Source organism: Pangasianodon hypophthalmus, chromosome 20 (assembly GCF_027358585.1).
Source record: "Pangasianodon hypophthalmus isolate fPanHyp1 chromosome 20, fPanHyp1.pri, whole genome shotgun sequence".
NCBI lineage: Eukaryota > Metazoa > Chordata > Actinopteri > Siluriformes > Pangasiidae > Pangasianodon > Pangasianodon hypophthalmus.
In genome coordinates, this window is record NC_069729.1 from 785,023 (window position 1) to 800,022 (window position 15,000).

Genomic DNA, 15,000 nt, shown 5'->3' on the forward strand with positions numbered 1-15,000 from the left:
GATCATGTTATTACCGTTTCCATCTTCAATCTTGATCACGAAATAGCGACTGGAATCTGTGACGGCTTCTACAGCCGCACCGGGGTACTGCTCTACCGGAGCCTGCGCAAACAGCTCACCTGCGCGCGCACACACACACACGCACACGCACGCACACGCACACACACGCACACACACGCACACACACAAACAAATAAACAAACACAGTCTATCAGTACCTGGGCAGACAAATGTTTTAGAAACACACTCACAAAGACACACACAAATAATTTAGAAACGCATCCATAATTTAGACACATAAGAACTCACACACACACACACACACACACACACTCACTCACACACACTCACACACACAAACAAATAAACAAACACACAAACAAACACACAGTCTGTCAGTACCTGGGCAGACACATGATTTAGAAACACATGCATACAAACACACACAGACACATAAGAACACACTCGCACACACACTCGCACACACACTCGCACACACACTCGCACACACACTCGCACACACACACAAATAAACACACAGTCTATCACTACCTGGGCAGACAAATGATTTAGAAACACACTCACAAAGACACACAGACACATAAGAACTCACTCACACACACACAAACACACACATGCGCACACACCCACACAAACAAATAAACAAACACACAAACAAACAAACAAACACAGTCTGTCAGTACCTGGGCAGGCAAATACGCACGCACACATACAAACACACACAGACACATAAGAACTCCCACACACACACACACAAACGTGCACGCACACACACATGCGCTCACAAACACACACGCGCGCACAAACACACACGCACGCACACACACACACACGCACGCACACACACACACACGCACGCACACACACACACACGCACGCACACACACACACCTGTGTTCCTGTCCTCCAGTTTGATAAATGCAGTTTTGGCCTTGGCTGTGATCTTCAGGCGGCCGCTCCAGGCCGGCTCGTCCAGCTTCCAGTCAGCAGCACTGTGTGATACAATTTACATTAAAGCGCCAATACGCGACTTTGTGTTAAACATTAACGATTACATCGGTACCGAAAAACCTGCACTCTTGCACTGTCGAGAGTCCTCCAGTAAAGCTCAGGATTAATTCGGAGAGAGAGCTGCTGGTTCAGACTGAGGGACTCATCGTCACTGGGGACTGACCGATCTCACTGATCTCAGTGATCACGTAACGAATGTGTCGTAACGCACCACTTACAGCATTTACAGTCATGACATTAAAGGACGCCACATAACCGATGTTTTTATTCAACTTGTTTAAGACGAACAATTCTACCAGAGATGATTCCAAAACCCCCAAGAGTCGCATACTGCTGCTTTAAATTCACAGTCAAACCAACCTTTAGATTTATTACCTCATGACGTCATGCAACAACAAAACTTCTTTAGCGATCGATTAGCTTTAGCTGTATGTAATGTCTATACGCAGCAATAATGCAAGTTAAACGGCGTTTAATTTTCTGTCACTAGTTCCACTTACGTTTTAGTTACACGTATTTTATTCTGTCTCAATAATTATTATCTGTGTATATTACTTATAATTATAACATTTTTTCAACCTACGAAGCCGGATGTTTGTGTCACGTGATTATATGACAAAGAAAGTCTCAGTATTACAGCTAGTTATTATTTATAGAGAAATACAAGTTGATGGTAATTTGCATATATGAATATAAAGCAAAGCTTCACACCTGCAGTTGTTAATCTACAATTTTAAAATTATTTTACTTATTTACTGATTTATTACATTTGTTGTTTGTATTTCATTTCTTTGAAATGACTTAATTTTACTGTTAAATCTCCTCATTTGGCTTTTAGTATGCTGTTAAATAATATTATTAAATATTAATAAACTTTGTTCCGTCATGTCAGCGCCTCGGGTTTGTACATCCGGGCCACCGTACTCCGTCAGGTCTCGTGCCATTAACCGTCAGTTCCCGATTTCTTCTTGGAAGGATTACATTTTTTTGTTTTGTCTTTTACACGAACATTTTTAGTTAACATTAAAAACAAAATACTGGCGTCGACACACAATATAAAGGCGATGAAAACCTTTTTTTAAAAAACCTGATTTCGGCACTTCTTGCCTTGTTAGGATTTAAAAAAAAAAAAAACGGTAATTAGCAACATGCTAACACAACTCTGGAAAACTCCAGTCACGAGCGGTTTTACTCGCGCGCTTTCATTAGAAGGATACATTTATGCAAATTTGGCTTGTATACTCCGGCAGAGCGACCCAATCACCAGCGTTTTATTACTCGATTCATTAGCATATGTATGATCTTCCCGGAACTTTGACATCCGTAAAACCGAGCGCGAGATCCCGGGTGAGGATAGAAAAAGATAAGCAACAATATCATCCTATCGTTAATAAAGTTGTTCCGATTCGTTCCACTCACCGATATCCCCGATTAGAAGCCCGTGGAGGAATCCTGTAGACGTGAACCTCAGGTTTAACGCACAGAATCGACTCGTACGTGTCGTCCGCCATCCTGCTGTTTTCACAAACTTTCCCTCAGCTCACCTGAGCAACGACAGCGAGGAAGTGAGCGGGGCACTTCCGGTCTAGCACCGAGTGCCAAAAACTACAAAATAAAAGTCCCATGGCTGCGTCTGAAATACCTCCCTACTGCCTATATAGTTTCCCTACAGAGGGAATTAAATCTGGTTATAAAAGCCGGTTCTGTCTAGTGCACTTTATTTCTATTTTTGAGATTAAACACGACTTTTACACATCCCTGCAAATTCTTGCAAATGATGCCTGAAAAAGTCTAAAATAATATTTTACGATTTTTTTATTATTGCATTCCAAATCAATTTTAATTTCTCACACACACATTAGCTTTTTTATTATTAAATATTATTATATTATTGCTGTTGTTGTTGTTATTATTATTATTATTATTATTATACAGTATTTAACATTTGCACATCCTGTTTCTATTATATACATAGATCATATTCGAGTGGAAATATTTTAAAGTGCTTTACACGTAACAAATTAAAGAGTTGAAACAACGTATTTACGCTAAAGGCACGTAAATGAAACAACCTACAATTATATAAAAAATTGAAATTAAATCTATCAGAACTGCAAAATGCGAATTATAAATACTAGGCTAGGATTAAAAGAGAATTTTAAAAAGACACAAAAGCTACGCTATATGGCCAAAAACTATTTGCACCCCTGACCATCACACCCGTATGTACTTGTTGAACATCTCATTCTAGATTTATGTTATAAATCTTTAGTGTTATAATGAGCTCCACTCTTCTGGGAAGCTTTCCACTAGATGTTGGAGCGTGGCTGTGGGGATTTGTGTTCATTCAGCTACAAGAGCATTAGTGAGGTCAGGCGCTGATGTTGGGATGTCGAGGAGGTCTGGGGTTCAGTCGGTGTTCCAGTTCATCCCAAAGGTGTTCAGTGGGGTTGAGGTCAGGGCTCTGTGCAGGACACTCGAGTTCTTCCACTCCAACCTTCACACACCATGTCTTCATGGAGCTCGCTTTGTGCACAGGGGCATTGTCATGCTGGAACAGGTTTGAGCTTCTTAGTTCCAGTGAAGGGAAACTGTAAAGCTACAGCACACAGACGTTCTAATACAATTGTGTGCTTCAGACTTTGTGGAAACAGTTTGGAGAAGAACCACATATGGGTGTGATGGTGATGATAAGGGGTGCACATACTTTTGGACAAATCGCGTATGAATGTGCAAGTCTAATCAAATATGGTTAATGATGCACATTATAAAGAACATCAGTGACAGAAAGCAATAATACTCCAGAATAAAGTTTATTTGTGAGCAGACAGATGATGGAGATGGGGAACATAAGCGCAGTGAGGAATCAGAGAGGAACGTCACGTCACGTCACGGCGTATCTCCATCTCAAACGTGTTATAACAGTAAAGATGACATCAGACAACACACAGTACATAAGGCAAAGAATTGTGGGAAATAAACACTTCCACTGAAGCGCAGATCCTCATGAAGGACTTCGTTATTGTCTGTGAATCCTCGCTCATCGTCTTCCATCGCGTTAGAGATGGGAATCAGGAGAAAACTCCTGACACAACGGGATCAAACATCAAACACGGTTCTCAGCTTATTAAAACAGGTTCTCTGGAACTCTTTCTGATCTCCATCATAGGGTTCTACATCAAATCTTGACCAGTTCCTGCAGCGTCATAACCGGAGAACCTGTAAGGGTTCCAGATTCAGTCTTTGTGTGCTGAAGAGATTTTATATTTAGAAATGTTCTGTGGGTGTAGTGATGCAGGAATCACCACTCGCACTCGTATTTAGGAGTCTTGAACTTTGTCTTGAACACCTACACTCCTCTGAGGAGCTTCCTTTACTGAGTATGGAGAAACATCAACGGTTTAAAGTCCAGTCATGTTTTTGTTTACTACGAGTGGACATGAGGGAAATGACCACGAAAACCAAAAGCCTTCAGGGAATCAGAACATTTTAGGGAGCACAAGGACTGGGATCAGATTGCATCTTAAGGAGAAGAAGAAGAAAAAGAAGAAATACGTTATGTTCTGGTTTGTTCATGTGTGTGATTGTGTACGTTTCGCTTTTGGCCAGAGAGCTGGTCTGAATCCGGATCAGGAGTGTTAGATGTGGATACAGCGTGTGTGAATGCCTCAGAGCTCTGAAAACAAAAACCTGTAAGACGACTGGAGAAAAATAACAGAGTCTTTATCACTGAGTGGGGAAAAAATACTTAATACACAATGTGTGTGGGTTTTGTTATGAGTTTCAGGTCAGTTAAAGGGAAGTGAAAGAGGCTTGTGGGGTTTTTTGCAGCTTCGACTTCCTGTGTGATGATTAATAGCTGCCTCTACTGAAGGAAGTGAAGCTTTAGACTGAAAGCAAAGGATTAATCTGGGCTCAGAGATGAGTCTTAGGCATTGGGTAAATAACACACACACACACACACACACACACACCGTAAAGAGACATCAAACTGAACTCGAGTGATAGATGAAGTTAAGGTGACATTCAGTGTGACCGTACCGATGGATCCTGAAGATTTTCATCACCGAGTCGCTAAAATAGGGAATGAAATAAATAAAGTGGACTTTCTCACATTAAAAGGGCGTGTGGTCCGTAAACCAGCACAGAGTTCAGGATTGTTTAGTTTAGTTTAGTCATAGTGTTGGAAATGAAATCGTACGTCAAGTCCAAGTCCTATGGATCATATCGAGTTGGAAAAACCAAGATCTGTCTGTAGAAAGTTCAGGAATGAACTATGAATCTGTGTGTTTAAATAACGAGTCTGATTATCTGATTGATTATGTTTACAAAATAAATCTGTTCTGAGGAATTGCACTGGAATTTATTTTACAGTTAATGAGCTGCTGAGGAGCTCCGACTGAAATCCCAGACCTGCTGTAGATCTGATTTAGTGTCGGAATAAACCATTAACACTCGCAAGAGAAAGAAAAAACCCTCAACAATAGCTCTACACACACACACACACACACACACACACACACACACGTTATAGAGCTTTTCGGCAGCAGGCGTCTTTCTGTGAGATTGTAGCTTGTAACCGCTCTCACAGAACTCACTCATTTAACTAATCCAGGAGAAACTGATAAAAAAAAAAAAAACAAGCATTTTTGTGTGATAGATAGACAGATAGATAGATAGTGTGTGTATGTGTGATTGAAACAGATAGATAGAGTGTGATTGAGATAGATAGATAGACAGACAGATGGATAGACAGATTCAGTAGATAGTGTGTGTGAGATAGATAGATAGAGAGAGAGATAGAGAGACAGACAGATTAAGTAAATAGATTGTGCATGTGTGTATGTGTAATTGAAAGATATTTAGATAGATAGACAGTGTGTGTGTATATGTGTGATAGACAGATAGACAGACAGATAGAAAGATAGAGAGATAGACAGATGAACCACGAGAAAAATACGTCATTATATCAAGAAAAAAAAAAAAACACCTCAATCGACACAAACCCCTCAGGAACATCTGCACTTCCCTCAGCTCCGTCTGAACTTCGCCTTTTACAGACTGTAATAAATCCATCAACAAACAACAAGCACTGAACATCACACACACACACACATCATCAAAAATAAATAAAACACACACAGAAAGCAAACCAGGCACAGAGTGAGCTGACAGTGGTTTATGTTATTGCTGGGTTTGAGTTTTACTGTGTGTGATTTCATCAGAAATTAAATTAAACTGATCTTTCAGGCAAAAATGAAACGTCCACAACGTCACGATTCCTCTGACTGAGCCGATCAAGTTTCTCTCTTCAGCTCTGCTTTCTTCACAGAGTAACGTAGCTAACGAGTAATGGAAGCAGCTAGCTAAACCTGTGTGTGTGTGTGTGTGTGTGTGTGTGTGTATGTGTTTGAGAATCATCCCACAGAGCTACAGTACTGTGCAAAAGTCTTGGCCCGCTAATTTTTTTTTTTTTTTTTTTTAGTACAAACTTTGTTATAGATGTTTATTTTCTGACTTCTACATTATTGATTCAGTACAAAAACATTTTAGATTCCAAACATTAGTTTTCCGGCACAAAATGAAATGTTCCAGAAAAATGTTTGTATGTCAGTAAAGAAAGCAGCAGATTCCATAAGAGACACTTTTCAGATAAAAACATAATGAAGGCTGCTGGGTTTCGCTGCAGAAATAAGAAGCGAGTCGACAGTCAAAGTCTCCAGAAGAACTGTGGCTGCTTCTGCAAGATGCTCAGTAACACTTCCAGCTCATTTCCTTATAAAACTGCACACACTGCACCTCAGATACTGCTTTATTTATTTAAAGTGAAGGATCGTCACATTAAATACTGACTTTGTTTCATTTATTACTGTTTACTGCTCTTTATAGGATTTTTTAATGTAGAAACATTTAATTTCATTATTTTTGAAGGCGTCTTTACTCTACAGCATTTCTTTACATGTGCCTAAGACTTTTGCACAGAACTGTATAAACAATCAAACTTCCATCTTTCTTCCTCACGCAGTTCTGGCCTAAAGTTTTGTGGACATTTCATCTTTGGACAAACTTTAAAGCCTCTATAAAGTTTAAAGTCTCTCTGCTGTCAGTGTGACGCTTTTCTTCTGGAAACGTCTGATGTTCTCTGAAATGGGGGCTCAGAAGAGTTTGTTTCCCCCCACGCGCCCTTGTCCACCTCCCCTCGATTAGTTCCTTCATCAGTTCATCAGCTGAACTTCGCTGGACGACCCTTTTGAGCTGAAACTTCCCAGAAGGCATTGCGGCCTTTTTTTTTTTTTTTTTTTTTTTGAAAAGGGTGAAAACTGTGATGTAAAATGATAAACAAATTACTGCACGTTTAAAAAAATATAATTTTCGATTAGCTCCATGGTCTATGGTGCACGTCAGCGCTGGGAACTGCACGCTAGGTATTTAGCACGCTAGTCAACCGGCGAGTTAGCGAGCCGATACGACTCTGTAGAGGGTTGAAAGGAGGACGCTCGGCGGCAGCGTTCACGCACGTCCGAGTCGTTAGGGGAAGTCGACAAGAGCGCTTTTGAACCGTATCGGACCCCTGCAGTGATTCCTGACTGCACCCCGGCGAGCGTTACTGAGAGACTCACGGCGAAACACCGACACAGCGATCACGCCGTCATTACGCCCTCCCTCGCTCGGACAGAAAAGAGGAGACGGACGAAAGATCTTGACCGAAGCGATTCTCGTTTTTTTTTCCTTTATGTTCCTCAGTGCTCGCTGTCTCTCTATCTGCTGAGGCGGAACCCTGCCGTGCCGTCCGGCCCCCGGGGCTGCCGAATAACGTTACTGTTCGACTGGAGAGAATCTGACGCCGATCTGAGGAAGAGAAAATAAATAGATCATCATCATCATCATCATCGTCATCATCATCTTAAAAGCCTAGCTGTGGTCTTATTTAACAGTAAACAAACATAACGCTCGAAGCGACACTGTTAACGTTGGAGAAACCGTGTGAGGTGTTTGAAACGAGAACCCGCGCTACTCTACAGCGACTCGCCCCACCCATTTTTTAGGGAGGCGGGACAAACGTGTTCTGGAGAGAATCTGATTGGACGCAAATGTGACAAGTACACAATGAATCATCTAAAGTGTTTCACTTTTCCTAAATTTGATAAACTGTAATATTAAGTTAAGAATATCTTTAAAAAAATTTGTTCCTGCAGCTCCAAGAGACTCTAAAGCTCTAACGATGAGCAATAAAACCATAAACGACGACACGGAAATTGATAATAACATAATTAATGATAAAAGTTGAACTAAACTAGCTGCAGGCTCACAGCCAGTAAATCAGCAGCGTTCGGAGGACAAACAGCTGAAAGTCCCGCACGTCTCTCACCTGTCCGAGTCTTCTCTCTCCCGCGCAGGTTCTTCAGCACTGGCGCTTCCCAGAATCCTCCTCCTGGCCTCGGCGTACTCGGCCTCTCTCTGTTTCAGAGATTTGGGCTGCTGCGCGGGTCGAGCGCTCGTACCTTGTGCGTTTAGGACGCCGTTACTGGGAGGGCGCTTCAGGATACGGATCTGAGGAGGCGGAGCCGCCGGCAAGGACTCGTCCTGAATCACCACGCCCGTCTTCACAGGGACGCTTCTGATAACGTACAGAGCAGAGCTTAGGGTTTATCCGGACCACAGAAACAGGTCCAAAGTGAAGTACTGAAGGAACAGTTTGCATATTTACCATTTGTTTCATTTAAAAAAAATAATATTTTAGACTTAGATCATAGCTAGGATTTGTTTTAAACCTACAAACTGAAATGTGAATCAAAGCATCACTTTTTAAACTTATTTTAATATATATATATATAAGCAGGTCCATAAGTATTTGGACAGTGACACAATTTCCTTTATTTTGCCTCTATACACCAACACAATGGATTTGAAATCAAGATGTGATGTCCATGGGTTCCAGACTTCAGGCAAAGAGTGTGAAGATGCACAGAGTGTGTTTTGAGAAAAAGATTAGTAAAAGTATTACGATTCATGGGATGAGAGAGAGATTTTTAGCCTTTTTAGCAGATTTAGTGCACAAGGCTACAGACATGAACCTCTGAGCCTTCTGCAGAACCACATGCAGCTCAGGATGCAGGAGGACAGTTATTCATCGCCACTTTGACCCAGTGTTGGGCAACTTCTCAGTAAAAAAAACTTTGCAATGTGCAAATTAAATTCCATCAGTACAAAATGCCACAAATGCAGCAAAAATAGTCTTTAGCTTTGCACTGGAGCTACAAGTCTAACGTCTCTAACAGGTGATGGAACCTTCTGGCCACCAGATTGGCACGGGGCACTAACTGAGCACGCGGCGTCTCCTCAGTTGGACCTGCGAAAGCGTTCAGCTTCTCTAACAGACGATCTATAAACTCAAAAGGACAAAGTCACAGAAAAACAATCAGAGTAAAAATCACTTTCAGGGGCGTGGCCTAAAGACTGAAGGCAGAGCTTGTACTTTAGATGAGAATAAAGTTCACATTTTATTTGTATTTTATTTCTTGTTTAAATCCTGACTTATTCTGAGGTTTGGTGATGATTCAGGCATGCTGTTTGTGCTATGACTGCAAAGGGTTTGCATCCAAGTGTGAAAAATAATCCTAATATTTATGATCGTTAGTTTGTCCAATTACTTTTGAGCCTGTGAAAATTGAGGGACTCTAAAAAAAAAAAGGCTGTAATTCCTAAATAGTTAATGCACTATTTTTGTTAAACCCCTTGAATTAAAGCTGAAAGTCTACATTTCAATTGCGGTGGAGCTACAGAGGCATTTAATTACCAAGAGTGTCACTGTCCGAATACTTATGAACTGCACACTGAATGGTGTTTTGATTCATTTGCGCCTGTGAATCGATTCCTTTGATTCATTTAAAAGAGTCGTTCAAAAGCAATGAATCGTTCACTGACCCTGCTAAACCCCTGTTCTTTACCGTGTTATAATAATTCTGTTATTTTAAAAAGAGGTGAAAATGTGAAACAGAGCGACTCACTCGGATTTCTGACTGATTTTCAGCTTCGCTTCGAGGCGCCTCTCGATTTCCTGCAGACACAATCACACGTGAATCAACTCGCTCTAGGACCCGGGAGCTCCCGGCACTCTTTCATTAGCCAGTTAGCTCAAACCGGCAGCTAGCGTACATGCTAAGTGACACGATTAACTCAAAAATGTATTAAAGACAACAATATCCACAACTACGCAGATAAACAAAAATACTTTACGCTCGTATTTTACAGCTAACTAGTACTAAGCCTAAGCTAGTCGGCTAAGCAACAGATGCTAACAAGAGTTAGTTGTTATGACAGTTAGCAAGCAGTTAGGCCTGTGATCTAATTTAGCTAATTTAGCTAATGGAGCTAATGTCGCTGTAAGCGAAACTTATTCCAATAAATTACGTGTCTTACTCCGCTATCCGCAGCTTCTTCCCAGTTATCGGACACGTCTTCATCCTCCATGATTAGTTAGCTAATAGCTATTTAGCCACACAAGCTAACAAATCAAGAAGAGTCCTGCACCACTCTTTCGCATACTTTTATTTTTTGGTCAAGTGTAATGACAGAAGCAGCCGCTAGGGGGCAGCAGAACGAGGCGCGCCGCCTGGTGGCTCAGTGTGGTACTGCAACTAAACAAAACCGCTCATAACACAAAACACGAGACATATACTGTGTTTAATTATATAAAAATATAATCTTCTGTTATTATTAATGTGAAATGACTGAATGATTAACGTGATTTACTGAAATCTACTTAAATTCACATTCATTCACATAATAAATAATAAGAAATAATTTCTCTTCCAGTTGTCAGCTCTTGTATTTCTTTTTTTTTCTATCCATAAATACTCATTTTCCAGCAAATTATTGTTATAAATACTTCACCAAGCTAAAGTCTGGTATTTTTGTTATTATTTAAAAAGTATTTTATTTTATTTTATTTATCTACAGGTGTAGATAAATAATGTAATCATCTCTTTTCATTTTTTTTAATTACAACATTTTATTACAAGATTTTATTACGATGTTATAAGGTATATTATATGATACGATATCATGTGGTTTGGTCATTAGAAACATGATTACATAAAAATAAATATTAAAAATCAAAAAACAAACAAACAAACAAAAAAACAACACAGTGTAGGGGAGAAAAAAAAAACAGGTGAGTTTCCTAATAAGGTCGTTACTCCAGCAATAAGTATTCAAAAACAGCTTTTTTTTTTAACATGAACTGAAGCCAAAAACAAAAAACTCAGATTGACAATGATGATTTTAAATAATAGATTAACAATAAATAAATAAGTAGTTAAAAGATTAAAAATAAAACAGACAGATTTAACTTCATGTATATGTACAGTATATGTTACAGACATATGAGAGATATTTACAGTTACTTTACTGGTGTATTAAATATTTACACTAATGTGTATGTCACAGATTTCAGGTCAACTGGCTTTACTGTCATTTCAGCCACATACAGCTGGTTAGTACACAGTAAAATGAAACAACGACGTTCCTCCAGGACCAAAGTGCTCCATAAAACAACACAGAACTACAAGAGAAATGAAATGAAATGAAAGGCTTTAGTGTCACTGTATGTTTCTGTATACAGTGAAATTCAGAGCACTGCTTCTGACTGGTGTTAAAAAAAACAAACAAACATATAACATTAGACAATAAATAAGACTATAATAAATAAGTTTATTACAAATAAATATAAATAAGACTACACATTACTGCATAAAGTGCACGTGCAAACGTGTAAAAAGCACAAAACAGTACAATAGCTACTAAACCAGGACAATATGCGCAGTAAGAGACAGAGCAGCGCTGATCAGTGCAGAGTTCCAGTGAGAAAGTGTCAGATATAACAGCAGTGCAACTGAATAACAGTGTAATAAATAGCTGTGAATGTAAACATGACATACTATGACCTAGTAATCTAATCATGCTCTCACTCCCTCACTCACTCCCTCCCTCCCTCCCTCACTCCCTCACTCACTCACTCCCTCACTCACTCCCTCACTCACTCACTCACTCACTCACTCCCTCACTCCCTCACTCCCTCCCTCACTCCCTCACTCCCTCCCTCACTCCCTCACTCACTCACTCCCTCACTCACTCCCTCCCTCACTCACTCCCTCCCTCCCTCCCTCCCTCCCTCCCTCACTCACTCACTCCCTCACTCACTCCCTCACTCCCTCACTCACTCCCTCACTCACTCACTCACTCCCTCACTCACTCCCTCCCTCACTCCCTCCCTCCCTCACTCACTCACTCCCTCACTCACTCACTCACTCCCTCACTCACTCACTCCCTCACTCACTCCCTCACTCCCTCACTCACTCCCTCACTCACTCACTCCCTCACTCACTCCCTCACTCACTCACTCCCTCACTCACTCACTCCCTCACTCACTCCCTCACTCCCTCACTCACTCCCTCACTCACTCACTCCCTCACTCACTCCCTCCCTCACTCACTCACTCACTCACTCCCTCCCTCACTCACTCACTCACTCCCTCCCTCACTCCCTCACTCACTCCCTCCCTCACTCACTCACTCCCTCACTCCCTCCCTCACTCCCTCCCTCACTCACTCACTCACTCCCTCACTCCCTCACTCACTCCCTCCCTCACTCCCTCCCTCACTCCCTCACTCACTCCCTCACTCACTCCCTCACTCACTCCCTCCCTCACTCCCTCACTCACTCACTCCCTCACTCCCTCCCTCACTCACTCCCTCACTCCCTCCCTCACTCACTCACTCCCTCCCTCACTCACTCCCTCACTCCCTCCCTCACTCCCTCCCTCACTCACTCACTCACTCCCTCCCTCCCTCCCTCACTCCCTCCCTCCCTCCCTCCCTCCCTCCCTCACTCACTCACTCCCTCACTCCCTCCCTCACTCCCTCACTCCCTCCCTCACTCACTCCCTTACTCACTCCCTCACTCCGTCACTCACTCCCTCACTCACTCCCTCACTCCCTCCCTCCCTCACTCACTCCCTCACTCACTCCGTCACAGTAAGCGCTTTATCCTGGTCGGGGTCGTGGTGGATCCGCAGCCTCGAAAACCCCTGGAGAGTAAAACCAGTCCATCACAGGACACACACATTCACACACTAAATCACAGCCGGAGCGGTTTATCTCAGCCTGTAGGGAGGAAACCGGAGAACCCTGAGCAAACCCACGGCGAGAACACGTGAAACTCCACGCAGACAGTAACCCCGGCTTGTGTGCCCTGTCTTTAAACAGCTTTATTGGTTTAAGAAGGTTTATTAAATGTAAACTGATACAAACTGAGAATAAGGATAAACAGCAATCATGTTTTAAATGTAACAGTAAAAAAAACCAAAAAAAAAACCCATGAATTTAATTCAGCTGGGACAGGTGAACATCACAGCACTCATTTTCCTGTCTTCTTGAGTCAAAGCTTGTGTTACTGAACCCTTGGAGTGGAACTTCCTGAGAGAAATAACATGCTTTAATTCATCTGACATCAAACAGGAAGCTGACATGTGGACTGAAATAGTCAGTTTTGTCAAAATAAAATTATGATGGAAAGATTTTTCCTTCACAAGCACATAGCCAACACTGTGAGGATTCCAGAGATGTGTCATGTGCTAGTGGATTTTATTTCTGTTTCATGTTAAGAAATCTCCAAACTTCATTCACGCCTCAAACTACCAGTGCAGAGCACGAGCACGCGCACGGTCCAGAACGCGCTCCGACGCCGAGAGCGCCAAGGGAGGGCGTTACGTGCGCGCTCCCGCGTCCGTGCGTAAGCCGCTGCTGCAGGGAGGAAGATGGCGGATGTTTGGAGTCTGGAGAGCAGCAGCAGCAGCAGCAGGAGCTGATAAAAGAGAATCGTCAAACGGCAGCGAATCTGAGGACACAACAGGACGGGAAAGGGAGGACACACTCACACACACACGCCGGTAACCGAAAAAAGACACGACTTAATGTAGAAAACACAACTTATCGGGGTTAAAATGTGTGAAGTTAGTTAGCTAGCTAGCTAGTTAGCTCTCCAGTGTTTCCAGCTCCATTAGCATCAGGCTAGCACCGGCAGATTAGCGACTTATACAGCGCGTTTATTACATTTCCACAACACACTTTATCTAATATAGTGGCTCACAAGACAGGTAAACAAAGATGACCAGAATTATACATTTTTAGAAACGTGTAATTGTTTTGTTTTTTTTTCAAGACGGCACCGTTAGCTAGCTAGTTCTTCAGCTAGCTTATTCAGTTAGCCTACAATAGAAATAAGCGAGCTAGCTCTAGCAGTGAGAGATGTTTAGAAGTCGTCAGCAGGCAGAGGAACCGCGTTTGTTTGTGTTCTGAAGGTTCTCAGCAGGTTCTTGTGTTAGAAAGAGCTCAGGGAAGAGTCTGAGGAGCAGTGAAGAGGTGCTGAAAGCACAACACACTTCCTCATAGCGGAAATGTCAGAGGTGGCTCAGGATTATTCTGGAGGATGATTCAGTAAGATTACTGCAGCTGGAGGAGCATCATGGAGCTCCAGAGGCACAGACACGGAGGGGGAGAGTCACCTGTGCATGTGTAGTGTCCTTTATTATTTGCTTTAAAAGCTTTTTGGCATGACACTGAAACTCCTAATGTGGTTTTGATTTCAATAATGTCACATTTCACTCGCTTTCTCAGTAACAAGATGAACTGAGATCATTTTATCTATCTATCTCTCTGTGTGTGTGTTTATTGAGGTGAGTGATTAAGTGCAAAAAAATCATGTCATGACCTTTAAAGACATTTTATAGTGTTGAGTTTTTCTAACAAAGTGCCAGTGAAACCAGGCCTACCAGGACGCTTTATTTAACATGACGAAAGACGCTAAAAATAGATTCTGATGTCCAGCTCGCCGCTTGTAAGTCATCGATAAGTCTATAACGCTGATGATCTCAGCGACACCTGAGAAAAAAGCGTTGTCTGATCGTAT

General features: G+C 41.9%; 3 protein-coding genes across 4 annotated transcripts in view; 1 reads left to right on the plus strand and 2 right to left on the minus strand.

Moving 5' to 3' along the window:
* The window catches only part of necap2 (NECAP endocytosis associated 2), a 7,479-nt gene extending 4,869 nt beyond the window's left edge, over positions 1-2,610 (minus strand). For both annotated transcript variants that reach the window (XR_008300580.1, XM_034314249.2), the window contains exons 1-3: positions 2,452-2,610; positions 913-1,013; positions 15-119 (exon numbers count right to left, since the gene is read on the minus strand). Coding sequence is in view for 1 of the 2 variants with exons in the window: in XM_034314249.2 (XP_034170140.1) it covers positions 15-119; positions 913-1,013; positions 2,452-2,543 (298 nt within the window). In the remaining variant the exon portion in view is untranslated. The remainder of the gene's footprint in view (positions 1-14; positions 120-912; positions 1,014-2,451) is intronic.
* A 1,219-nt stretch (positions 2,611-3,829) lies between these two features.
* On the minus strand, positions 3,830-10,610 carry LOC113539616 (SUZ domain-containing protein 1). The gene is made up of 4 exons (XM_026935517.3): positions 10,453-10,610; positions 10,041-10,090; positions 8,402-8,650; positions 3,830-7,881 (listed from the first exon to the last, which is right to left on the minus strand). The coding sequence occupies exons 1-4, from the start codon at positions 10,501-10,503 to the stop codon at positions 7,791-7,793; spliced, it is 441 nt and encodes a 146-aa protein (XP_026791318.1). The 5' UTR covers positions 10,504-10,610; the 3' UTR covers positions 3,830-7,790.
* A 3,161-nt stretch (positions 10,611-13,771) lies between these two features.
* fbxo42 (F-box protein 42) overlaps positions 13,772-15,000 on the plus strand; it is a 9,190-nt gene continuing 7,961 nt past the window's right edge. The window contains exon 1 of the mRNA XM_053227101.1: positions 13,772-13,981. The gene's annotated coding sequence lies outside the window, so the exon portion shown is untranslated. The remainder of the gene's footprint in view (positions 13,982-15,000) is intronic.